The 27,641-nt window shown below is 43.8% G+C and overlaps 1 protein-coding gene across 1 annotated transcript in view; it reads left to right on the forward strand.

Moving 5' to 3' along the window:
* Positions 1-27,641, forward strand: part of CA10 (carbonic anhydrase 10) — a 546,255-nt gene that overhangs the window by 399,182 nt on the left and 119,432 nt on the right. The window contains exon 5 of the mRNA XM_060252934.1: positions 17,057-17,242. Within this exon, the coding sequence (XP_060108917.1) occupies positions 17,057-17,242 (186 nt within the window). The remainder of the gene's footprint in view (positions 1-17,056; positions 17,243-27,641) is intronic.

The following is a 27,641-nucleotide window of genomic DNA, read 5'->3' on the forward strand; positions in this document are numbered from 1 at the left end:
TCTGTAGTTGTTTTGTTTGCACCATTGTCACAGAAATGTAATAACATTCCTTGAGTCAAAATTTAGGTATGTGAGTAGACTCAAAAAGCTAGAAACAGCTTCCTAGTAGGGATTTGAACCTGGATTTTTCAGATCCTAATCCAGTTTTCTAACCACTATACCCTGGGGTCATTTTGTAGAAAAAGAGGCGCCAGAGCTCATTTGAACAACTCATTTGCATAATTCTTTTGCATATGACACCCCTAACATCACCAGAAGGTATACTAAATTATATCAGCTCAGAATCTACCTTAAAATGCTTCTTGAATTATAATTGTTATAATGAAACCTTACACCCATCATACTTTTTAAATTACTTGCTCCTATGTGGCCACAGTGGCATAAGGAAGATTTGCATGTCTGCTTTATATGTTTTGGTTATTTTCCCATTTTTTGTGGGGGAAAATATTAGAAAGTTTGTCAAATTTTACAAGTTCAGCAAAATTCTCACAGGGGCTTTGAACAATGGAGCCCAGAAGCAAATACTGGGAGGGGGTGGGGGGTGTTCCAGAGCTCCGTTCCTGTGAGCTCCTGCCCAAAATGAGGCCTAGCTATACCATCTCAGATTGTCCATATTGTCCAGCTACCAGGCCTCAGATTCAGTGGGAGCTCACAGGAGCACAGCTCCTGAACCTTTCTGAGAGTTCCTCCTCCTCCTTCTGAGAGTTCCACCTCCTTGTCCATTGAATAGTATGAGCAGCTGCATAACAACCCTTGGATGAGCTCCACCACCTGTTTTTCTACAAAATAACCCCTTCCAGCTACCATCTCAGATTGTCTATATAGTTTTCATCCAAACCCCCAAGCAACTTCTCAGCATGACCCTCTGTTGATGCCACATACCATGGGGGACAAGATGGAACCCTGCAGCACCTAAAAAATAAATGCTACTAGATGGAGCAGAAGTCCCCTAGCAACATCTTCTGGAATCACCTTCCAGTTAAGAGCAGAACACTGAAGTGCAGAGCTCCTACTTCCCGTCTCAGCCAAATGATCCAGAAAGATAGCATGGTCAAAATTATGGAGAACCTCCGAGAGGTCCAGGAGAAGAGTTGCACTCAATCTGCCAGGACATCCACCAGGGCAAGGATATGCCCTCCTCTTTGTTGCTGTGCATTTGTAGTGGTGGTAACGTCTTAAGAATGGGGCATAAAAGACCTTTAGAAATAGCCTGTATATTTGGGAACTATGGTCACCTGCCGGGTAGCTAGAAGTGCCCTGGAAAAAGTGGAATGCCTTTCTGTTCTCAAGCTGTTAGTGCTAACCACTGTAGGCTGCAGTGAATTTGCAGCAGCTTTCCTTCATTTTAACAAAGAAACACAGACTTCTGTATTAATAAGGTAATGGGGATATAATAAAGAACTTTATTGTCCCTGAGAGACAGCATGTGGTATATAAACCCCATGGGGTGTTTCAGAGTACCAGGACACATTTTGTGTCTTTAATTGCTTATGGTACATAATTACCTTATGACTGACATGACCCTGTGGTTCCTCTATTAGGATTCTGCTTGCTTGCTACCCCCCCTCCCCGGTCAAAGTGGTGTATGCATTATTGAAGCCCATTGTTTTGATCACAAGGAATTGACATATTGTGCTCATTAACCAGTAAGGCTGGTCTTGGTCATTGTTGAAGTTTTCTCCAAGTATCTTGCAAATTAGTAATTTAGCAAAGCAAACACCCAGACTCCTTATACAATAGCAATTATGGTCAGCAGGAAGAAGTGTTTACAAAAAAACCTTTTGCTTTCAGAATGCTTTCATGGGGGCATGTTTATTTATTTATATCCTACTTTTCTTCCAAATGAGGACCTAATGAGAAGAGAAGAAGAGGAGGAGTGAATTTATACCTCCACCCTTCACTTGAAGTTTCAGAGCAGTTTACAGTCTCCTTTCCCTTCCCTTCCCCACAACAGACACCCTGTGAGGTAGGTGGAGCTGAGAGAACTGTCAGAAACTGCTCTTGAGAAGAACAGCTCTGTGAGAACTTGTAACTGACTCAAGGTCACATCAGCAGGTGTATGTAGAGGAGTGGGGAATCAAATCCAGCTCTCCCAGATTAGAGTCTGTGCTCCTAACCACTACACCAAACTGGCTCTCCCTACACCAAGCATCTTACAACATCATTCTCTTCTCTTTTATTTAATCTTCACAATGACCCTGAAAAGTAGATTAGACTAAGAGGTTGTGACTGCCCCAAGGAAACCCAGTAAGCTTCCCTGGCAGAGTGGGTGTCCATATGTGGGTCTCCCGTATCCTCTGTGTGTGTGTGCAAATACAAGTGCCACTAAGTCACAGCCGGGGCCAGCTCTAGACTGTCTGGCACCCTAGGCAAAGCTAACTTCTGGCACCTCCAGCCTAGGCGGCAAGTGGTCTTCCTCTCTCCTCCAAGCACATAGATAAAGTATGGACAGCACCCAATTCGGCACCCCCAGAAGGCTGTGTCCTAAGCAATCGCCTAGTTTGGCCTAGTGGTCCCCACAGGATTTTCACTGCAAGAGATGAACAGAGGTGGTTTGCCAATATCATCCTCTGCATAGCCACCCTGGAATTCCTTGGTGGGCTTCCATCAAAATAATAACCAGAGCTGACCCTGCTTGATCTGAGAAGATCATGCTAGCCTGGGCCAGCCAGGTCAGGCCCCCATATAGTAGTGTGGGACTTCAATCACTACCCCATTTTTTTAACCTACTGCTAAATCAACATGATTCCCCTTTCAGTCCTGGTCAGATGTGAAGAAGATGGGAAAGTTCCTCTGTATGTGTGTGTGTGTGTGTGATCAAACATTGATGCAGCTATCACTGTTGCTGTTGCTCCCTGTTGTTCTTCAAAGCTAAGCAATTATATTCTCTCTCTCTCTCTCTCTCCCTCTCTCTCTCTCTCTCTCTCTCTCTCTCTCTCTCTCTCTCTCTCTCTCAGTAAGGGGTGTATTATTAGAGTCCAGTGTTCAATTTATCTACCATTCTTTTAAATGTAGGGTTTTTTTAAAAAAAAAAATACTGCATTCTTACCAGGAAAGCATAGCTAGAAATATAACTTATCTGATGGCCTTCAAACTGTCCACAGAGACATCTCCCTGAAAACTCACAGCCATATGCTGGAAATATGCTGGAATCCGGGGGGAGAGGGGGAGGGAATTCACAATTGTTTCAGATCACTGATGTCACTGCCTTTGCAAATACAAGTCACAGATTATGGTGCTATCACTTACTCAAGAGATTACATTCCTTTCTTTCCTTCTTGGCACACAGAAATAAACATAGTGCATATTTTATAACAAGCATGTAATGTGTTCACAGTGCCCTCTGCAGCATGTACCAAAGCACTGCAAGCACATATCACCTGGCGATAATGAATTGGCATACAGATTCAAGTGGAAGAATTATTTCTCTTTTAGAATGTTGATGTTATGGTTGTAATTATTTCAACACATCATAATATATCAGATGTAATGTATATAAAACTGATACTGACCTATCAGAATGTAACTCAGCCAGACTCTAAATTTATGTAGCAGCTAGCTTTTGAAACCAAGAATGATAACATAGATAAAGTTTAGTTTAGTTTAGTTTAGTTTAGTTTATTTATATCCCGCCCTCCCCACGGAAGCAGGCTCAGGGTGGCTCACAATACATAATAGAGTAGCAATAAAAACAGTTAAATTAAACATTAGATTAAAACAATTTGGTGCTAATTTCCATACAATTTGAGATGGCATTCAGTGTTCTTAAACATCCATTCAAATCTAATATCTTGACAGTGGTTGTCATTCAGTTAAAAACTGAAATAATATCATCTTGCAGGCCTTGCAGAACTGGGCAAAGTACTATTAAGGTAAAGGTACTATTTGAATTTTATAGCAAGATAATTCAAATCATAGTATTCCCCTTTACTGTATACAGATGTGAAAGTTGGACAATGAAGAAAAGAAACTGGAAGAAAGTTACCTATTTTTCGGACAATAGCACGCACCTGACCATAAGACGCACCTAGTTTTTAGAGGAGGAAAACAGGAAAAAAATATTCTGAACCAAATACAGTAGTGTAATAAAATACAGTATTTAATAAATTATAACAGAATAACAGAGCCACTCCATATCGATCTACAGCGACCTGGCGCGGCCCGGGAGAGAGGGAGGCGGAGAGCCCGCCAGAGGGGGGGGAGGAACCGGCCCATGGCCAGAGCCCCTGCAACCGGAGGGAGGGAGGGAGAGCGAGTGAGCGAAAGCAGATCACTGTAGATGTAGAGGCTGGCGGGGATCGCAAGCGCCCGGCTCCCTAAAGCAAGAGAAGCTGTGGTTCTTCTGTTCTGCCCAGTGCTTGGAGGAGAGAGGAAGACCACTTGCCGCCTAGGCTGGAGGGCAGAGGCGCCTTTCCTGCCTGTCTCCTCTCCGGCGCTGGGTGCAGTCGAGCATGGGGAGCCCATTGAGCAGGGATCAGGGCCCCAGGACGCTCACCAAGGCGCCGCTGTCACACACGCTGCTCTGCTTTCACCAGGCAGACAGGGACAGAGGAAGCACCCCCCCCCCCCCGCAAATGCAGCGCTTCGCCAAGCGCTGCGTTTGCGGAGGGGGGGTGATTCCTCTGTGCCTGGCTTCAGCTTGTGCTGATAGCAAGGGCTGGGATCGGAGGCTTGGCTGCCTCCGAACCCAGCCCTTGCTATCAGCACAAGCTGAAGCCACGCAGACAGGGACAGAGGAAGCACCCCCCCCCCCTCCACAAATGCAGCGCTTTGCCAAGTGCTGCATTTGCGGAGGGGGGGTGATTCCTCTGTGCCTGGCTTCAGCTTGTGCTGATAGCAAGGGCTGGGATCGGTATAAATGTGTTGGCTGTGGTTAATTTATAGAATCAGGATTCAGTTCACAGACTCCCAGCCCTAAATTGACAAATCCTACTCTCAGAGCTTTCACTTTGTCTCATAAAAAGGTGGAGTTGATCTCCCAACCTGCATTGCAGGGTGCTTGAAGATTGTTGATATTCTAGTGCCATAAATCTGCACTACCTTTACCAGTGAAGCTGTCTGGTTTAGACATCAACCTTTTCCTTACACCATGAAAGTTAACCAGACATAAAGAAGAACATCCAGACACAAAGAAGAACTTTCCAGCAGTGAAAGCAGAGGAATTTCAATTTTGATCTCCTCTTTCCAGGAAGCCAGGGTGAGCTAAGCTTGTTGGCAGGAAACAAATAGGATTAAGCCATGATACTATGATCATACATAATACAAAGCCATGGTTCAAGAGTAGCTGTGATTAATGAATCAGTTTCAGGTTCTGGTTTGATGGACCCTAATCATAGTTAATGCAGTGACCCACATTCACAAAATCAATTAACTGTGGTTTGTTAAATTAGACACCAATGTTTTGCGTGATGTCTGAACCGACCCTCTGCCTTTGTTGTATTTGTTCCATACCTTGGAAACAGAATTTCTCTAGGAGAGAGGCAAGGCCTATGGGATAACAGAAACCCTAGTTTCCTCCTTCTGCCTGTGAGGTTTGTCCCTGACAAAGTTGTTCTCCAGTAAAGGGCTCTCCCATAACTTGGGCTGGCACCAGAACAATCCTTCAAGCCAGCCATTTGCACAGCATGGTGCTGAGCTAAATAAGGTATGAAATCCAAATGGAGAAGAGCGACACCTTATTTCTGCTAATGGTTGCTCTTGCATAATTCTTATTTTAATCTACAGCATGAATTTTAATGAGAACAGAATAGTAGCAGTTAATGTCATACGGTAGCTCACTCTTTTTTTTAACAAACGGGAACATTTTTCAGATAGCATTTAACTAGTGTGTGATGTTGCATGAATAATATGTAGTGAGCTTAGTAAACAGAGAGTAATTATGGTAATGTATGTGGACTGAGAAATCCCACACAGATACAATATTCTAAGGGGGGAGGGAAGGACCACAAAGATTCTTTAATTCATTTCAGCAAGTAAATAAGTTAGGGCTTTGTAAATGCAAAGGTCACTGGCTGTGAAGCTCTAGATGATGCTTTGTTGCATGAATTATGGTTCTGGGTTGGAATGACCTTCTGTAAACTTTAATGAAAGCTTGTTGAACTTTCTAGTGTGCATCAGCCTCAGAGGTGGGTGTAGGCATCTCCTGCTGGACTTCATTGAAACACATCTACCTGATGCCTGTTCTTTCTAAATATTTTCAAGGAAAATGATCCTTACATATTGCCAGTTAGTTATTTCAATGCTAACCCAGCCTTACAGATATATGAGGTTGCATTCAGGAGCAATCTAACGTGTTTGCAGATGCAGGGCCTAGTAAGGAGAGGTCACAAAGAAAAACACACCATCTTTTGGAACAAAACCAGGCCACATACATGGGCAGTGCAGTTTAAATCACCCTGAGTAGGCTCCACATCATCCCTGCATGAAGACCATCAGAATTTGAACTGGCCAATCAGGCTGGCCACCCAGGTAACACAGGGCCAGCCAGAGCAGTCGTCTGGGGCTCCTGCCTTTCCACAGTTTGTTCAAGGAGGCGGGGAACCTCCCACAGCCCTCTCCTGCCTGTATAGCAATCTGGTCCTTTCAGGTGAGTCTTGACTGCGTTTCCCTGAGATGTGAAACTGCAAAATAGTGGCAGTACTGAGACTAGGGCTGCCAGCCAGCAGCTAGCAACCAGCAGGAGTCCAGGGGGGTGTGGGGTGGACACCTTCAACTTAAGAGTCGTTTTTACAATTTATTTTTTCCCGCCAGCCAATTGAATGGTAACAGGCTGAGGGGATTGTTGCCAGAACATTTCTCACTATAGTGGAAGGCCTAGTAACCTTAACTGGGACCTTGTATAAGTTCTAGGAATTGATGCTGAAATAGTGGCTTCAGAAATTCAGATACTTTTAAAGGCTTCAGCTCAAGGATTTGCAAGAGATTTCAGCTTTCTGAAGGAACTGCTCAACGGTTATTTGTGTTCAATTCCTTTCATCAGCCCAAATTACCACTTGATTCCAGCCGATAGCTTCTGTACCCCTGCTTTTTTTTTGGAGGGGGGGTTGGCTTCAACTCTACTCAGTGTGATTTCCACAGTTAAATTTATAGGTAAGTTTCCAAGACATTCCTCTTCTTCCAATATTTTTTTTAAAAAATTGAAGTTTTATTGTAGGTCTTAGATAAGAAGACTGTAAGTTAAAGTGGAAACAGCATTTTAATGTAGGAGGAATGATCTAGGGCAGGAGTGGCCAAACTTTCTTAATGTAAGAACCACACAGAATAAATGTCAGATGTTTGAGAGCCGCAAGACAGGAAGGAAGGCAAATAGATGGGGAGGGAGGGGGAGGGAGGGAGAATGAAAGCAATTTAAACTTTAAATGCATTCTCCAATCTGCTAGCTGGCTTGGCTTGGAGAAGTGATTTTTTAAATTCTATTCTATTTATTTATTGACGTTATATTTATATATCCCGCCCATTCCATACAGACTCAAGGTGGCTAACAGCATAAAATAGACAGTAAACAAAACAATATTAAAACAATAAAACAATCAGATAAATAACAATACTTCAGGCAGATCATCTAATATTTTCTTTCTCACACGCGCAGATCCTGGGCAGTTAGTAATAAAAGCACTATGGATCCAGATGTGGTGGCAGCCCTCTCCCATTAGATGTTATATGCCATCCGAAACAGTTCAGTCTTGCAAGCCCTGTGGAACTGCGATAAATCCCGCAGGGCCCTGATGGCTTCTGGAAGGGTGTTCCAAAGTATTGGGGCCACAACCAAGAAGGCTCTTGCACTGGTGGAGTTGAGCCTAGCCTCCTTTAGCCCAGGAACAGCTGAAAGATTTTGAGAACTTGAACACAGTGCTCTTTGGAAAACATGTGGGGCAGTTGCATCCCGCCCTCCCCTGATGGGCTCAGGGTGGCTAACAACAATTAAAACAACATAGTGCTAAAAAAGAATCTCAATAAAATCATTAAAACATTTCATACAATTTAAAGAGAGAAATGCCTTCTCCAAGCTGGCTGACAGAGGGGTGGGGACTTCAAGAGCCACATAGTATGTATGAAAGAGCCTCGTGGCTCCCGAGCCACAGTTTGGCCACCCCTGATCTAGGGCTTCAGCAAGAGGGGGCAGATGAAAAAGTCAAGTTCTGTGGATGGAAATAGTTCCACCAATGGAAATGCTTCATTGCATCAAGGCTGTAAGTCTGTGAAGGGTAATCCAATTATTTGTTTGTTGTTCAACAGTAATAACCTATAACCAATAAGATGGCGATAGAACTGCCAGAATATGCTGCTGCCTCATGGGGGAGAGGCAGGAGGAGCAGGAGCATCAGGCCAGATGGAGAATTGTTGCTGTCCTCAACCAGGTGCCTGGCAGAACATCTCTGCCTTGCATGCTCTCTGGAACTGCATTAAGCCCTTCAGGGCACAGATGTTGTTCAACAGAGAACTCCACCAGGTTGGGGCCAGGGCCAAAAACACCCTGGCATTGGTCAAGGACAGCCGGATGTCTCTCAGGCCAGGGACCACCAGCGGGTTCTTGTTGACCAAGTGTAACACTTATTGGGAAGTATAGCAAGAGAGGTGTTCCTGAAGATATATTTACCATTTTAGTGAAAATAGACAGCCCAGTGCTATAATTGTTTCAGAGATGCAGCCATTTGAGGACTAACTCGTCGTAATCCTCTCTGAACAGATATTTGAAATGCAACCTCAGTGTTTTATAGCATGCTCCAGGATTTGCTTTGGCCCTTTGTATCACATCATTTAAAGCATCCTCGGTGCTATGCATGTAGTTACAACCAGTGGCGTAGCTAGGGCTTTCGGGGCCCGGGGCCCAAGATTTATGTGGGCCCCCCTACGTGTGTGCACGCCGCCGGAAACAGGAAGTGACGTCACTTCCGGTGACGGCAAGCCACCGCCGGAAACAGGAAGTGACATCACTTCCTGTGACATCATTCCCCCCCCCCCGCGCCACCTGCCGGAAACGGGAAGTGACATCACTTCCTGTGACATCACTTCCCCCAAATGACATCATTTCCCCCAAATGCCACTGCCGGAAACAGGAAGTGACTTCACAGCACTTCCTGTGACGTCCCCAACAATCCCCCAAATATCACCGCCGGAAACAATTTTGTTCTCAAATCCTGTATATACTTCATCAGTATATGGGATAAGGCACTTTCTCAACTGTGCTGCATAATGCAGCCTATTTATTTTGTCCTGTTTGCTCTGTTGGCTCTATCTGCGCCACCTTCATCACTGTCACTAATAACACAGGTCAAGATGCAGGACAGGAACCCGGAAGTGACCGACAGGCTGCTTCAGCGGGCCGCTGCGCCGCCCCCCTGGGTCCCACAACGATGGGACCGATGCCACAGGGACGGGCTCGAAACACTCTATAACCCCTCAAAAGAACAGCAGTCTAGCTCGCTTCCCCCGAGCCCTGCCGCCATAAGCCTCAAGGGGGCTCATTTTGCGGCATCTCCCGGCAGGAGGGTGGCATCCGCACGGGACACATATCAAATGAAAGAGGGGGCGCAGGGCTATCAGAAACAGCCGGCGGAGGGAGTCGGGAGACCACCCCACTGGGGGATCCACACCCCGAAAGTGATGAAGGTGGCGCAGATAGAGCCAACAGAGCAAACAGGACAAAATAAATAGGCTGCATTATGCAGCACAGTTGAGAAAGTGCCTTATCCCATATACTGATGAAGTAAATACAGGATCTGAGAACAAAATTGCACCAGAAGACACAAACACAAAGCTCCCTTACACTGAATCAGTGCTTGGGTCCACCAAAGTCAGTATTGTCCACTCCAGTCACAAACACAAAGCTCCCTTACACTGAATCAGTGCTTGGGTCCACCAAAGTCAGTATTGTCACATAAGAACATAAGAGAAGCCATGTTGGATCAGGCCAATGGCCCATCCAGTCCAACACTCTGCGTCACATAAGAACATAACAGAAGCCCTGTTGGATCAGGCCAGTGGCCCATCCAGTCCAACACTCTGCATCACATAAGAACATAAGAGAAGCCCTGTTGGATCAGGCCAGTGGCCCATCCAGTCCAACACTCTGTGTCACATAAGAACATAAGAGAAGCCCTGTTGGATCAGGCCAGTGGCCCATCCAGTCCAACACTCTGCATCACATAAGAACATAAGAGAAGCCCTGTTGGATCAGGCCAGTGGCCCATCCAGTCCAACACTCTGTGTCACATAAGAACATAAGAGAAGCCCTGTTGGATCAGGCCAGTGGCCCATTCAGTCCAACACTCTGTGTCACATAAGAACATAAGGAGGGAGGGAGGGAGGGAGGGAGGGAAGGAAGGAAGGAAGGAAGGAAGGAAGGAAGGAAGGAAGGAAGGAAGGAAGGAAGGAAGGAAGGAAGGAAGGAAGGAAGGAAGGAAGGAAGGAAGGAAGGAACTTCTGGCACCAGCAAAAACAAATGCAATTTGGAAGAGCCATAATTCATTGCATACAGTTCATAAACAGATAGGTGGCAGAGCTGCTCCCCTTTTAGGCTTTCTGTTGAAAAGGCAGGCAGGCAGGAATGGGGGAACTCACACTGACCCTCCCACAATAGCCAGCTGCCACCACCTCCCGCCCCAGGATTGCTACCTCAAGCAGCCTTCCATATGCCAGTGGAGTCCCCTGCTCTTTCTTTTCATTTTGAGTTTGTATTCATTTTCAATCTTTTTTAAAAAATTCAGCTACACTATTGATATAAGCATGCATAAAAATAAAAAGGAGGGGGTATTGTGATGCCAGCAATGATGATAGAACCCTCCCTTGAAAATCCTGATTATTTAAGGCATGTGTGGAAGAAAACAAACTGACTCCACAACTGTGAAAAGGCAGAGGGAGGGCAGATGTGCAAAAAAAAATCCCATGTCCAAAACTATTCCAGTTTTTGTGGATTGACTGCCAAGAAAATCAGGAGTAAATCAAGCATGTGGAAAAGCCCTTTATCCTCACACCCTGATACAAAATAAATGAATGAACATTTGTAAAGGATATATTCATGTAGCATTTACTGCAAATCTCTTTACAATACAGGAAGCAGTCCTTGCTGAGTTTGTGCATAGTAGATTGTGGGGCCTGGAATGATCGTAGAAGCAGTAGAGTTGGGGGGGGGGGGTGGTCAGTAGTACAGCATGTGCTTTGGATGCAGAACATCCCAGGTTCAGTGGCTGGCATCTCCAGTTAAGAGAGTCAGATATCAGAGGATGAGGAAGAGCTTTGGTGGAGATCCTGCCAGAGTAGACAATGAGGATGTTGGCAGACCAACAGTCTGGCTCAGTATAAGGCAGCTTCATATGCTCAGTATGAGTATAAAATAACTTGAGCAATTGAACAATTTGGCATTCTCACAGTGAACACAGCATTGGATGTGTGTGTGTGTGTGTGTGTGTGTGAGAGAGAGAGAGAGAGAGAGAGAGAGCGCATTCTAAATCATATGGGACTGTAGTTCTAACTCAGCTCTAAATTCTTCAGCCTATCTCTATAGAGCAGTGCATTTCTCTTAAGGGTTAGTCAGAAGCTGCAGAAAGGATTGATTGTGGTAAAGATATGAATCTTGGAATTGGTAGGCACAGAACTTTCAGAAGTGCATGGAGCCACAGTAACTTGACCACGCTTCCCCAGTTCTTACCTGCTTCCAGGGCGGCGGCGGCGAGGGCGGCCCAGGCGGCAGCCCCCGGCCCAGGCGGCAGCCCCCAGCCCCAAGGACAAGACCCTCCCCCCGCCACGGGAGAAGCCCGAGGAGGCTGGTGCGCATGCTGCCGCATGCGCGCCTTCAATCTGAGGCGAGGGAGCGACGACTCCGAGCGAGAGAGGAGAAAAGCGACGGACGCGGGCGGCGCGCCTTTCCCGCGCTTTGCTTAATGCTTTCAATTGTGTGAGTGAGTGACTGAGGGGGAAAAAAGGGGGAGGGGGGAAGGGAAGGGAACGAGGAGCCCTGCGTGCGCGCGCCGCTCCCCACCCCCTTCTTCCGCCATGCGCGCGCGCTCCCCCTCACGCTGTCGGGCGCCACAGGCGCTTCCATTCTTTTTCTCCCCCCCCCCTTTCAGCGCAGGCGCAGCAACGTCACGGCCATTGTTTTGGGGGCCCCCTTGCCAACGCGTGGACCCCAAGACCTGGGGCGGGCCGCCCTTCCCGCCCCCCCCTCTCTACGCGTCTGGTTACAACAGATGCTGACACAAATAATCAGTTCTGCAGATCAAGTAAGGTCAGATGTGGAGATATCTTTTCTGTTTAGCCATGCCACTGTTTTTAAGAAACAGGATATAGAGGGCCCACAATGGCAGCAAATGTATGCTAAAGTATCTAGATTTCTGCCAGGACTGTGAGACAGAATTCAGACAAAAAGGCTGACAGAATATTCAGCATTGCAAAACATGCCAGGAAAAGATGACAGTATTAAAATTTAGCCATGGCAGAAGAAATTTCAAGAGGCTTTCTAAAGGACCTTCTTAGATGACTCCTGAGCCTGCTTCAGCAGGGAGGGCAGGATATAAATCCAGTAAAATAAATAAATAAATGGCTATGCAAGAATCCAGTCAGTTTAGTTTTTTCAACTCAAATGTTATTTCTCCTTCTGTGGGTTGGAGATGTTTGACATCTCGTGCACAGATGAGAAAGCAGCAATTCTAAGTAGGTGTAGAAAGTATCCACATAACCCCTCAACATATTATGACAATTTTAATGCTGAATTTGCATACATCTAATGTGAATGATGAGAACTCAGAAAAATCTGAGTGGCATGGAAAATTGACTGGATGTTGAATTAAGGATTATGGCAGAGCATCCACCACAGAACCTCTCTGTGTGTATGACATTTTTTTAAAAAGGAACATAGGGAAGGAAACCCATGTTGATGAAATTTGGAATATATCCATATGGCAGTTTCCTTCATTCTTTGTTTGTATGCTGTGGCTTAAAGAAGTGCAGAAAATTGGATATATCAAAGTAGGTACCTTGTCTCAGGAGCTAAAAACAGCAGAGCCTACGATTGTCCCCCACACATATTGTGTCATATGCAGGGATGGAATTCTAGCAGGAGCTACTTTGCATATTAGGCCACACACCCCTGATGTAGCCAATCCTCCAAGAGCTTACAAAAAAGATCAGGGTTGTGTGGCCTAATGTGCAAAGGAGCTTGTCACAACTCGGACCTTCAGGTAGAGACGGACGGCTGCTGATGTCCTGGCAGTCGGCCAGAGCGTTTGCAGCCGGCTGGGGCTCTTTCAAGGAGCAGCACAAACGTTATCTTTCAGTCCTAATTAGTCAACACCATAAATCAGTCCAGCCGAAGGGAGAAACAGAGCGCGTCGTCACAGGAATGCAGAGGGTCAAAAGCCAGAGGAAGCAAGCAGAATATAGTCAAAGTACCTAAGTCAGTCCACAGAGCAAAATCAGAGTCCAGTTCCAAGTCCAAGGTTCAAGCCGGGTCAGGAGCACACGGGTTCTCTCAGCAGGCAAGAGGGTGCGGGGCGAGGTCACGTCCGAGTAGGATCGTTCGTTGCCAGCACAGTTTGCCCTAAGGCCAGGGTTACAGATATACTGTGCTTGGCTTGTTAACTCGTTAGTACTCCGGGCTTAGATCTCTCCTCCCACGCATGCGTGCTTCTCTCCGTCTATTTCTAAACTCCTGCCGTCTCTTTTCACGGAGCCGGCTCACAGGTGGTGGAGATTCAGGAGGGGATGAGCTAGGGCCCGGTGTGGCCTGATCAGTTTCAGGTGGCTCCTGCTCTGAGTTAGCAGGGGCTGGGTCAGGGGCAGGCACCTGCTGAGAGTTAGCAGGGGCTGGGTCTGGGGCAGGCATGACAGAGCTCCTGCTAAAATTCCACCCCTAGTCATATGGCTAGTCACATAGAAGATGAAGAAGATGATATTGGATTTATATCCCGCCCTCCACTCCAAAGAGTCTCAGAGCGGCTCACAATCTCCTTTACCTTCCTCCCACACAATAGACACCCTGTGAGGTGGGTGGGGCTGGAGAGGGCTCTCACAGCAGCTGACCTTTTAAGGACAACCTCTGCCAGAGCTATGGCTGATCCAAGGCCATGCTAGCAGGTGCAAGTGGAGGAGTGGGAAATCAAACCCGGTTCTCCCAGATAAGAGTCCGCACACTTAACCACACTTAACCACACTTAACCACTACACCAAACTGGCTCTCCATATAGGCCAGAACAAACAGAAGTTGCTGACGTATCTGGAAACAGATACTGTGACAGGTCTTTTCTATCAACTGAGGGGACTCACACAACTTCCTGTGACTTTGAGGAACTAGAACAAAGCAGTAGACAAGTTGCACCTTTAAGACTCGTCTACTGCTTTGTTCTATTGCTTCAGACCAACACGGCTGCCCACTTGGATCTTTGAGAAACTAGGTTCATTTCAGACTATAAATCTTGCCCTCAGTTACCATGCATTCTAAAGATAGCATGTGTATAGGAATGGGCTCACTGTTATGAAGCACTGTTGTAGATGGAAATCCTAGTGCCTGCAGAAAATTCTGGTCTGGATCCAAGCAGCTATGTAGTATAAGTGCTTTTCATCCGACACTTGTAACTTATCATAGCAGATAACATTCCATGGAAGGCAAGGTGGAAATTGGAGAGCTAAATAAAGAAAGACCAACCTGGAAACTTAACCCAGCTTCCAAACTGCCGAAAAAGTAAAGAGCTTACCTGGATTTCTTTAGTAGTAGGCAGCATCTGACTGACAAACAATAAGTGGGGCCAAGTCATGAGAATAAGATGGACCAGGGAGAAAAGATCAAGAACATTATACCACCAATAACCTCCTAGCCTCCCAAGAGCACATGCCCTGTTACATCTTCTTACCACAGCTACAAATTAAATCAGCGATTTTGCGAATTCCACATTCAAACATAGCACAAATGCCTGTCAACCTGTGGAATGTGGCTGACATTTCTTTAAGATTCCATGGAGAATAATTAGATTTGTGTTAAGAGGCCGCCTGGGTCATATTTATACCAGATGAGAAAGCCCTCGTAGTAAAGATTTGCATCAGAGTCAGAAAATGGATTTTGTATCTGTTGTGAAAGTGCCCACAAAATCAGGTGGAATGGTCGTGCGAGGTGCCATTTTCAAAACAGCAGAATGACTTTGCAGCCAGTTTGGTATCTTTCTTTGCCTGTTTATCTTTTCAGAATAACACACCCAGCTTGAGGCAGGCAGTTGCTTATGCAGAACACCACAGCTTAAATTCAATAAGGCACATCACAGACTCCGTTGAAACCTAATATTTATTTGTCAAACCTACTAATGTCAAGGCAATAAGCCAGCAGAAAAATGCTAAGCTCATTAACCTGTTGCGGGTTTCTACCCTTGTTGTTAATAAGTGACATCATGTGACAAATAAAAACTTTTCTTATTCTGATTGGAAATTTAAAAGAGACTATAAAACACCCATGTCAGAGAAATGAAGAAGTGATTTATGGTCGCCCCTATCTCTGCCCTGTACCTTTTCTTGCAAGAAACTGTGCAACAAAACAAGACTTTTTAAACACAGTAATTAGTGTTACAGATAAACTGATGCTGCAGCAAAGTTAATTATTACAGTGCTGATGTATTATAGAATATCACGTGTAATTCTGAAGGCTTTTCCTTTTAAATTACAGCTCAGCAAATCATACCATTGCTTGACTTCCTCTGATTAATACAAATTAAGATAATTTAAATGTATTATCTCTATTCAGCCCAGTGATTTTTTTCCCTTTATTTTTTTCCTAAAATGTTGAGAAACATGATTACTTTGAATTGAAGCATAAATGTGTCTGGACATAATCTAGCTGGAAGGTCACATGAAACTATGAACCTGCCTTATGTTGAGTCAGACCATCTAACAATGCTGTCTGCTTTGACTGAACAAAATGTGCATACTACCTTATTGGATATTTTGCTATCACTATCTTGTAGCAGTCATTCACAAGTGGACTGTACTGTTAATAAGACAGATACTGTTGCAAAGGACTACTGTAGTATAATGATGTGTGGATTCAGTTTGGGAGCACAATATTTCAGTAGTAACATAATCGTATTCTTGATCATTATTTCAGACTTGGATGGGTAGTCTTCTGGGTGCTTTGTGTTTGGACACTGGACCCTCTTGTGAACATTGTTGTTGTTTTTAGGGTCTTCCACCCTCGATTTATTAAAAGCAAAAGCTCAATAAAGGCAGCTTGATCATTTTCCACCAAAATGTTTCTTCTTTGCCTTGCTGATATTAGCTAAATACTACCATGTACCCAGGCATTACAATTTTTCAATGTTCACAGTAAAAGCCAATATGTGATCCAACGAAAAATATTGCAGACAAACCAGAGAACCAATCTATTTGCCCTGAATAGAGGATTTACCGTCCAGGGTGAGAATTGTGTCTGCTAGCAAATATCTTTCAATTATATGGCCAGTGTGCCTTGGAGCCAAGTGCAGACTACTTGTGTTGAAAAACTATGATGAACAAACATTTTACCCCCATCATGTATGAGGCCAGAAGATCATTGTATATGCCGGAATTTCTTCCATTGTAAAGATATTCTGTTCTTCTTTCAGCCAATTGTTTTTATAAATTTTTCAGTGAGAACAAATGAGTAGAGTTTCTGCTATGTTTAAGTATAATATAAATAATTTATCCTTTAGTTGAAATATTCGCCATTTGTGTGCCCGAAATTCTGTAATGAAGCTATCATTCAAGTCTTGTACAAGGAATACTTTCAGAATCTTACTTATTTAGAGGCAAACTAGTCACATTTATTGTGTTTCCCTGTACACTGCTGGCTACAATGTGTGTATGTATGTGTGTATATGCTCACACATACATAAATTACATGATGTATACTTATTAAAATAATTCAATATGCAGTAAAATGATCAAAGCACAAAAATTAAGCCTTAAGGTTGTGTGAATTAACTTGTAGCTTTTATTTTCTTTTTAATTGGTTCTAGATCAACCAGACAATATTTGGGGGGAAGGGAAAACTGAAATGAATCAAGGCTTTCTACCTTCATATTATTTATTTTGCTTTGTTTAGGTCAGTGGAACAATGTATAATACAGGGAGGCATGTTTCTCTACGACTGGACAAAGAACATTTGGTCAACATCTCTGGAGGGCCCATGACATACAGTCACCGCTTGGAGGAGATCCGATTACACTTTGGAAGTGAAGACAGCCAAGGGTCAGAACACCTACTGAATGGACAAGCTTTCTCTGGGGAGGTATGTCAGTGTATTTAGAGCTCTGAAAAGAGCAGGAAAATGAGACTGGCATGGGGGGGGGGAGTGTTTTTGTTTCTAGCCACAATAATGGCCTGGCTTTTACAGCATCTTACAAAACACGCATCAGCTACAGTAGACACCTGCCATTTGAGGGAGATCATTTCCCAGGATCACTGCAAATGGTGAAATCTGCAAATACTAGGAGGCAGGATTCTGTTGCCTCCCAGTAGCAAAATAAATAATGTTTATGATGATGGTGCAGTAGAAGTAAAAACAGACTGGAGATTGCATCACATGATCCGACTGCAAATATATTTAATGTTGGTGTTTACTTTGTGCAAAAAAAAAAAAAAAGCCTGGGGGTGACATTTGAGTTGTTCAGCTTTCATCATCAGCTGACAGTAGGGGATGAGTTGAGAGCTGAGGGGAAAGGAATAGCCAAGGGAAATAAACGACTTGAGCAGCAGTTTTCAAACCCTCCAGGGAAGCCATGGAGCTCCTTGGCAATTTATCGCAGGTTTCTTGACACAAAGACAAGCTTCCCCTCACACACTGTTTGACCAATCCAGGTGGGCAGCCATGTTGGTCTGAAGCAGTAGAACAAAGCAGGAGTCAAGTATTACCTTTAAGACCAACAAACTTTTATTCAGAATGTAAATTTTCATGTGCATGCACACTTCTTCAGATGAGAAATGGTGTATAGCTTATAGGGTTAGAATGCAAAGTGGTGCAAAGTTAAAATCCAATAGCAGAATAGTAAAATTAACAAATTCAGAAAACCTTTGATCTGGGTTGCATTAGCATGGGAAACCAATAAAACAGTAACATATGAGAATGTCTGTTAATTATTCTATTGCTAATAAGCCTGGGTCAAAATGAGGGCATTTCTTTCCCAGAAGTTTTTCCTGTCCAACTTATTTACCTTTTAACATGTAACATATATATATACATCATTCTAGTTTGCCATTAGAAAAAAATACATTAAAATATAGTGGAAGATGGGTTTAGTATATGTAATGAGATAACAGCCAATATCCCTTGTTTGAGTATGTCAATACAAAAACATTATTCTGATACACTATCCTAAAAGAGAAATACATTGGAATACTGTGGATATATAGTAATACTTGGTGAAAGTGGGTTTAATATGTAATGAGATTAAAAAAACCCAATATCCATGTTCAGTCCTGGGGATATGTTTGTTCTAAGTTTCATAACAATTTGTAATTCAGCAATTTCCCTCTCCATTCTGTTCTTGAAGTTCCTGCGCAGTAAAACAGCAACTTTGAGGTCACCCAGTGAATGTTCTGGAAGGTTAAACTGTTCTCGCACAGGTTTCTCAGTTTTGTGATTCCTGATGTCAGATTTGTGTCCATTTATCCTTTGTTGTAGGGTTTGTCCTGTTTGCCCTATGTAGAGAACCGAAGGGCATTGTTGGCATTTAATGGCATATGTAATGCTGGAAGATGAATGAGCCTGAGATGGTGCAGTTGATGTTGTTAGGTCCAGTGATTGTGTTCTCTGGGTATACGTGGCAGCAAAGTTGGCATCTGGGTTTATTGCAAGCTCAGGTACCTGTGTCCATGTTCAAATTAGATATTGCATTATTGTGGGTGAAGAGTTGGTTGAGACTGCATGGTGGTTTGTGCGCAAGAAAACATTTGCCCCTCAGTCTTTGTGAAAAACAGCTGTCATTGTCCAGTAGTCACATATAACCCCCAACTCAAAAAAGTTCAAGTTCAACACATTATCAACAACCTCTACTGGGCAATGCACAGTCCACATGAAAGCTCTTACCTCAAATAAAACGTTGTTGGTCTTAAATAATAATAATAATAATAATAATAATAATAATAATAATAATAATAATAATAATAATAATAATAATTTGTATGTGGCAGCAAAGTTGGCACTTGGGTTCATTGCAACCTCTAGTACCAGTGTCCGTGCTCAAGTGAGATGTTGTATTGTTGTGGGTGAGGAGTTGTTTGAGATTAGGGGGCTGTCTGTGTGCAAGAAAAGGTTTAACCCCCTCCCCCCAGTACTGTTGAACGAGAACTGTCACTGTCCAATAGAGGTTGTAAATCATTGACAATACGTTGAACTGTTTTCAGTTGAGAGTTGTGTGTGACCACTAGTGGTGTTCTGTTGTTGTCTTTTTTGGGTCTGTCTTGTAACAGGTTTTCTCTAGGTATCATTCCGGCTTTGTAAATTAACAACAGCTTAACAAATTAAATAAATTAAATTAAAAACAGATTAACAAAGCCAGAATGATACCTAGAGAAAACCTGTTACAAGACAAACTCAAAACAGACAACAATGATCTTTCCCATTTGTCAGACTGCCTGATTGCCTCTGACAAACAAATATGATGAACTGGCAGGTCTATGTATGGAGCAGGTCTATGTATGGAACAAATATGATGAACTGGGTGGTCTATGTATGGAGCTCCCAGCCTGTCTTTTCTTTTAAGTAGCTGCAAGATCTCAGTTTTTATTGATGGAGGAGATAATGCCTTTCCCATCTCCTATTGCATGGCTGCAGTTTCTCCCCATAGACAGACATACAGAACTTGATACAAGGTGATCTTACAGGAGGCCCTTTGATTTAGGAAGACAAGGAATCCTTGGACTCCCCCCCACACACATACACAACATACTCAAGTCAAAGTAACCTTTAATGACATACAACAATTTAACAAACAAACATTGGCCAGCAATAGAACAATAATCAAGAGCCATTGTTGATACCATCTTTCCTCCTAGAGACCCAAAACACACTCATATGCAAAGCTGCACCACATTCCCAATGTGAATGAAAGTTCCATATGCTTTGCTTATTTAAAAATACAAACTATTGAGAGCTCTATGCATACAACAGTGTTCCCTCTGAGCAGTGTTCCCCCTGTGCAGTGTTCCCTAAGCTGAGTTAGCATGAGCTAGCTCATAGTTTTTTATCCTCTGGCTCACACATTTTTTTTTCTTAGTTCAGGAACGGTGGCCCCAGAGCAAACTAATTTATGTAGGAGCTTACAACTTTAATGCTAGTAGCTTACAAAGCAGAGTTTTTGCTCACAAGACTCCACGGCTTAAAGGGAGCATTGGTCCTGAGTGTACATTCTAGATAGAACCAAGAATCCTACTCAGCACACAACACATGGTTCCTCAGTGAACAAGTTAATATGAAAGGATTCCTTCAAGGAGAATCATCAAGGTAAAAGGGCAAGAGGAATTTAAAGGCATTATATTTATAAACTAGTTTTAAAAAATGGAAACATTATGGTGAACTGGTTATTTTTCTTACTTTAGTGGTTTATCTCTAGACCACTAGAAATAAAGTAAATGTTCTCTGTAGGCTATAAACATTTAGTTGATTTCTGCAGAGATCTTTTTTGGGGAAGGGATTTCCATAAACAAAAGGACCAGGAATGAATAAATATATCTAGCATAAACCCCAGTGATAAGAATAGTATTTGTAAACAGGGCTTTTTTTGAGTCAGAACACACCGGAACGCCGTTCTGGCTGCCTTAGCCAGCATTCCAGCACATCCCAGGCAGCTTCCCAGCTAGCCGGGGGTCAGGGGACCCAACCGCGCTTGCCCGGCTTTCCTCCAATTCTCCACCGGCCAGCAGGGATCGTAAGTCCCTGTGGCATCGCCTTGGCATTTTCTCCGCCTTCTGTCAGCCTGGCAAGGGTCCGGGGGCCCTGCTGCACCTCCACAGCCTTTCCCCACCCTCCGCCGGCCTGGCGGGGGTCGGGGTCCCTGCAGTGCCTCCGCGGCTTTTTCCTGTCCTCTGCTGGCCTGGCAGGGGTCGGGGGGGACTGCCATGCCTCTGTGGCTTTTCCCTGCCCTCCACCGACCTGGCGGGGGTTGGGGGCCCTGCCACGCCTCTGCAGCCTTTTCCCACCCTCCGCCGGCATTGTGGGGGTCCGGGAGCCCTGCCACACCTCCGTGGCCTTTCCCTGCCCTCCGCCTGCCAGCTGGGGTTGAGGGACCCTGCCACTCCTCCGTGGCTTTTCCCCTTGCTCCGCTGGCCCGCCAGGGGTTAGGACGCCCCGCTGCGCTGTGCGGTGGGCTTACTGTGACAAGCAACAATTTTAAAGGTCCCATCCCTTCTCCCCTTTTCTTTGTTTCTTTTATTTTCTTTCCGTTTCTCTCTCTCTCTCTCTCTCTCATTCATTCTGTCTGTCTGTCTTTTTCCCTGTCTATTTGCTTTGTTTCCAACTCTCTCACTCTTTCTGTATTTCTTTCAGTCTTTCTGTCAATATTTCTTTTTCTCTGTTTGCCTTATTTCCCACCCCCACACTTCCTTCCTTCCTTCCTTCCCTCCCTCTCTCTCTCTCTTTGTCAGCTAAGAGGGAACATTGATGGCTATATATATGGCTATATATTTGTGGACTTTTTCCAATGCTAGAATATCTTTTTTGAGGTGTGGTGACCAGAATTGTACACAGTATATCGCTTTTGGTGATGTCAGAGGTGTGGCCTAGTATGTAAATGATGGTGATGTTAGAGGTGTGTCCTCACATACTAATGAGTTCCTGCTGGGCTTTTTCTACAAAAAAAGCCCTGTTTGTAAATATATTCTATATATTGCCCTGGAGTTTACTGTCTGCAAAATTGCTATGGGCAGTCTTCTCGGGATTAGGTGTTAGACGGGGATAGTAGGGAGTTCCAGTGTGATCAGCAGCAAGAGATGGCACTAAAGAAGTCATCAGAAATTGAAGGCCATTAGATAAGAGCAAAACCAGCCCTAAGGTCAAGCAGGCCAATACTGGAGATTCTTCTCAAGATAAGATCAGGGTGCAAGACAGCAGCAGTTTGAGGAGGAGGCAGATAGGCAGATGCTCTAAAGAAAGGGAACCCAGCAAGGTTAGGTCATGAAGGCAGAAGAATTCCATAATAAGAAAGCAAAAACATGGATAGGATATAGTTACCTGCAGGCCTCAGATTCAGTGGGATCTCACAGGAGCACAGCTCCTGAAACTTTCTGAGAGTTTCTCCTCCTCCTTCTGAGAGTTCCATCTCTTTGTCCATTGAATAGTAGGTGCAGCTGAATAACAATCCCTGGATGAGCTCCACCACCTATTTTTCTACAAAATGACCGTTGGTTACCTGCTTCACAGTGGCCAGAAGGTCTTAGAGACAGGGCAGAGTCCCCAGGGCTGGTGGGGATCCGCATGTAGAGAGAAACTTAAGAAACTAGGTAAGTAACCATAGCCTGTTTTTCCACCCTTAGAAAGTTGTTTTTCCACATCATGGATTGGTAAGGAGGCTTGGAAGGTTTCTAGTTTGAGACTATATCAGTTTCATATACAAGAGATCTTGGTAGTGGATTGTTCCTATGCTGCATAACACAATTCAGAATTATTCATGATAACCTAAATATTTAAAAACAATAATGAGAACATATACAGATTGCAGACATATACAGTAGGCTCCCTGAATACCATATCATTTTTTTCCTGAAGCACCAAAACATTCTGGCAATAAAACAGTTGATTTTGCTAAAGATTAATAGCCACTTTACAGTCTGAGCCATCTATCACTAACTGGTGTTGAGTCAATTAATGCCCAGCATTTTCATTGGCATCATGGAACAACAGATATGTAAAAAAATAGTAGATTAATTGCAGGCTTGTCAAATGATGTTCTTATAATTGATGGTAATAATTTTCTTTGCTTTACAAAGTTATGTAGCTGTATAACAAAGTCGGGGATGCTATTTTAATGAAATTACTCATGTTTTAAACGTCCAATGCCTCTGTCTCTACTTTAAATTCATTGTTTAGTGAAGATATGGAATGAAATGTTTGTTGTTGTTTTATGAACTGGACACTTAAATAAAAGCAGTGTGTATATATAAAGCTAATCACATTGGTATAATTAGAAGAATATTTGATTAGACTGAAAAGAAAGCAAGAATAAAACATAGCACTGATTTGGGGACATCAGTGTATCTGGTGATCATTTCAACAACTCTGAGGGCCGAACTAGGCAAGATGATTTTTTGAGTCTGGTCCGTGGATTTGACTGTCAATACCACAAGCCACTCACCATGCTGCTGAGAACTTAGTTCCCAAGAATGCACAGCTCATGTGTTCCCCCAGGCCCATTTCAGGATTAGAAAATGGGGGGAGGGGAAAGGTTGAAGCCATTTCTTCTCTCACACCATAGTCACAATCTGAATTTGAGGCTCTGCACAAATGGGAGCTGAATTCCCAGCAGTGTGTATGTAGTTGATAGTGCAGTCAGGTCAGAGAACCCAGATATAGTTCTCAATCATCCATAGGGTTCCCAAGTCCAATTCAAGAAATATCTCGGGACTTTGGGGGTGGAGCCAGGAGACTTTGGGGGTGGAGCCAGAGACACTGGGGGCGGAGCCAGGAACAAGGGTGTGACAAGCATAATTGAACTCCAAGAGAGTTCTGGTCATCACATTTAAAGAGACAGCACACCTTTTTAAATGGATAGGGGCACCTTCTTTTGGGGCTCATAGAATTGGACCCCCTGGTCCAATCATTTTGAAACTTGGGGGGTACTTTGGGGAGAGGCACTAGATACTATATTGAAAATTTGGTGCCTCTACCTCAAAAAACAGCTCCCCCAGAGCCCCCGAAACCTCCAGAACAATTCCCCATTATACCCTATGAGAATCGATCACATAGGGAATAATGAAGACTTCCCCCCCCCTTTCTGGAGAGTCTGAAGCAGCGGATTGGCCTCTCTACTCACCAGTTGCTGCCAGCTTCTTCACAGAAACACGGACACACCATCCTAAATTGAAGCCTTTCATGTCAATCCTCCGGAGGTGCAAAGGCACATGGTCCTTTGCGGGCGGGCCTCCCTCTCCCCCACTCCCAGCCAGCCAGCCGATTGGGGGCGGGAAGCAGCCTGGGAAAACTGAAGAAAGGCTGCTGCGATCAGGGCTGGGTGGGAAGGGAAGGACAAGGAGAAGCTGCTGGGATCAGGGTTGGGTGGGAAGGGCCACCATTCCCCCCCCCCCCGCTTTCCAGATTTTTGGCGAGCGGGGGGAGAAGGCTCCAAATTGGGTGTCCCCCGGGTAGGTGGGGGATTTAGGAAGCCTAATCATCCAGTTGAGCCTTAAATTTTCTACTTTGAAGGAAGGAGCTTAGTATCCAATGCCATAAATTGGGGCAGAGAAAAGATCAGCTTTGTTGAAACAAAACATTGCCAGAATTAAGTGAAAACTATCCAACAAATTTTGAGGGACTGATTTAGCTACTCTGCTATGTGAAAATCACACAACTTCTATAGTAAGACTATAGGGCTTTTTTTTTTTTTTAGCAGGAACTCTTTTGTATATTAGGCCACATACCCGTGATGTAGCCAATCCTCCAAGAGCTTACAGGGCCTACTGTAAGCTCCAGGAGGATTGGCTACCTCAGGGGTATGTGACCTAATATGCAAAGGAGTTCCTGCTAAAAGAAAGAAAAAGCCCTGAAAGTAGGGGACTCTCATGTATGGAACAATGCCCATGAAAAAAGGAAAAGAGGATATAGTGCAGTATTGCATGATTGCCTTAATGACTAAGCCAAAGAAAATTTTGGCTGAACATTTTACATAGGTGATTTGCCAGTACATCAGTAAGTACTCTGAAGAAAGAGGATATTCATAATTTTCTACACAAATGTGGTATCCTGGAATAAGGGACACATCTTTTGTAATAACAAATATTTTTCACATCTGCATAATGAACTGGGTTTGCAGAACATGTATAATTCAAAGTCAAATGAACACTCTCTATTAAGAGTTAATAAAGAGCAGGCCATATGTGAAATGTAAACTATGTAATGCAGCTCACTAGGGGCTTAATTAAACTCATGCACTTGCAGCTCCAGATGGTTTATTAAGGGGGTTTTATTTTAAAAAAACAAACTAAAACAAACATTCATAGAATACATAATTAAAGTATATTAATAAAAATATGCTATAATTTTATCAAACACCTGGCAGGTGATAATGCATGGCTAATCTACCACTTGCAGCTCTAAGGCCAGATGTTGCCCTGGTGTTAAGGACAGCAATGTAACAGAGTCCCCCCAAAAAGCTGAAGTATACATCCCTACTGAATTTCTAATAGACGGTCTGCTGGGTCAAAATTTATAATAGTCAGTGATCGATTAGGGACATTCTGGATGCTATGCACATGACCATGTATGTATATATCAACTCTGATAAATAAGCCATTTATTGCAGAGTTCCTTTGTTTAACAAACCAGTCATGTGTCTCTATTGAGAAGCAATTGCCATTAAGCAACTATGGAGGACTTCAAGAGTTTAAGTTTAGATGCTTAGTGAACTTTGGCATGAATGTGTGTGTGTCAGGTTCCATCTTGTCACTTCCAACACATGGCAATCCTGTGAATTAATGACCTCCCAAATGTCTTATGGTTAACAGCCTTGCTCAGATCTTGCAAACTGAGGGCTGTGGCTTCCTTTATTGAATCAATCCATATCTTATCCTGCGGCCTTCAACCTTTCCTAGCATTATTGTCTTTTCCAGCTATTCTTTTCTTTTCATAATGTGATCAAAATATAGTAGCCTTAGTTTAGTCATTTTAGCTTCTAGGAAGAGTTCAAGCTTGATTTGATCTGTAACCCATTTATTTGTCTTTTTGGCAGTCCACAGTATCCATAAAACTTTCCTCCAACTCCACATTTCAAATGAATCAGCTTTCTTCGTCCAACTTTCCCACCCATACATAATAATGGTGAACAGTAGAGTATGAATTATCTTGCTCTTGATAGCTAGCAATACATCCTTATGCTTAAGGATCATTTCTAGCTCCTTCATGGCTGCCCTTCCTAGTTTTAATCTCCTTCTGATTTCTTAGTTTGTCTCCCTTTTGGTTGATGATGGAGCCAAAGAATAGAAAATCTTTCAGTTTCTTCATTGTCAATCTTAAAGTTGTGTAATTCCTAAGTAGTTATCACTTTTGGCTTCCTGATGTTCAACTTTCATCAATAGTCATTTCTGTCAGTAATGTTGTGTCATCTGCACAAAGATGTCAGGTAAGGATGTATTTTATCTCCCTCTCTGTTCAATCTGTTCAAGAATGTACCATAAAGAAAACTGGATTAGGTTAAGATGAATGTGGAATGAAAACTGCAGGAAGGGACCTTGACAAGAACCAACTGGGAAAGTATATTATGCATATGAGCCATCAGCTTAAGGTTCCCAGGTCTGTGTTGGAAAATACTGATGATTTGGGGGATGGATCCAGGAAAGGGTGGGGAGGGGCCTCAGCATGATACAATGCCATAGAATCCATCCTTCAAAGCAGCCATTTTCTCCAGAGGAGCTGATCTTTGCCAGCGGGAGATCAGTTGTAAAAGTGGGAGATCTCCAGACCCCACCTGGAAGCTGGCAACTCTACCTAAGCTTGATTTACTTCCATATTGCTCTGATGTCCCACATGTTGGGGGAAATAAAAGAATTTCAGCAGAAGGAATAATGAAATTCAGATCTTCAAATTGCCATGGGCTATCTGCATTACAACTTGGAGCTTTTTTCCAGAAAATGACACAGGTCAATTTTAAGTATTTCAGCTCTAAGATAAGCTTACCATACTTCAGTACTTATTAACATAGAATATTAAGCCTTGGAGGAAGAATTGAGAAGAAGGAACATATGTTTCAAGGAAGCTGGATTTAGCAGAACTGCTGCAGACTGCAGATTAATGTTCGGTTTGAGGTGGAAGCCAGACTGGCAATGTGTTAAATTGCTTGAGATATAGAATATGATTCAGAAGGTTGTGAAGATGTTTTAGAAGGCTGATTGGGGTTAACGTAAGGCATGGTACATTTTAGTTTCCCATATCAGACAGTAAAGATACCAGGAAGTTGGTTACATTTGAATAGAACTGACTCTGACATGGATGACAGAAGTGGCACTTCATTCACAGGCTCTGCACAGGCATGCCCAGAGCTTTTTTTTGAGCAGAAACGCAGTTCCAGCTGGCTTGGCATCAGGGGGTGTGGTCTAATATGAAAATGAATTCCTGCTGGGCTTTGTCTGCAAAGAAGCTGTAATGTACTGGGAGACGAGACGTGGTGAAGGCATAGGTCTTTATTGGTTGGTACATCACAAAAACTGGGAACACGCGGCCGGGTCCGCTAATATATACATGCATCCCGGAACATCCCCTTGGCTGGCCAGCCCAATCCTGGCCAGTTAAACTTCCCGCCCTTGGTCAGGATTGGCGGTTGCTTTTCCCGCGCTGCGCACGGCGACCCGAGGGTGGCTCGGGTCGCGCGGCGCTTGCGCTGAGTCCGATACACTACACTCCTCCCCTCCTAGTTTAAACTACATAGTCCTGTAGGTATGCTGGCGCCCTGCGTTCCCGTGTTGATCTCCTCGGGGTTGCCGTTGGT

The sequence above is a fragment of the Heteronotia binoei genome, chromosome 13 (genome assembly GCF_032191835.1).
Source record: "Heteronotia binoei isolate CCM8104 ecotype False Entrance Well chromosome 13, APGP_CSIRO_Hbin_v1, whole genome shotgun sequence".
NCBI classification, from domain to species: Eukaryota; Metazoa; Chordata; class Lepidosauria; order Squamata; family Gekkonidae; genus Heteronotia; species Heteronotia binoei.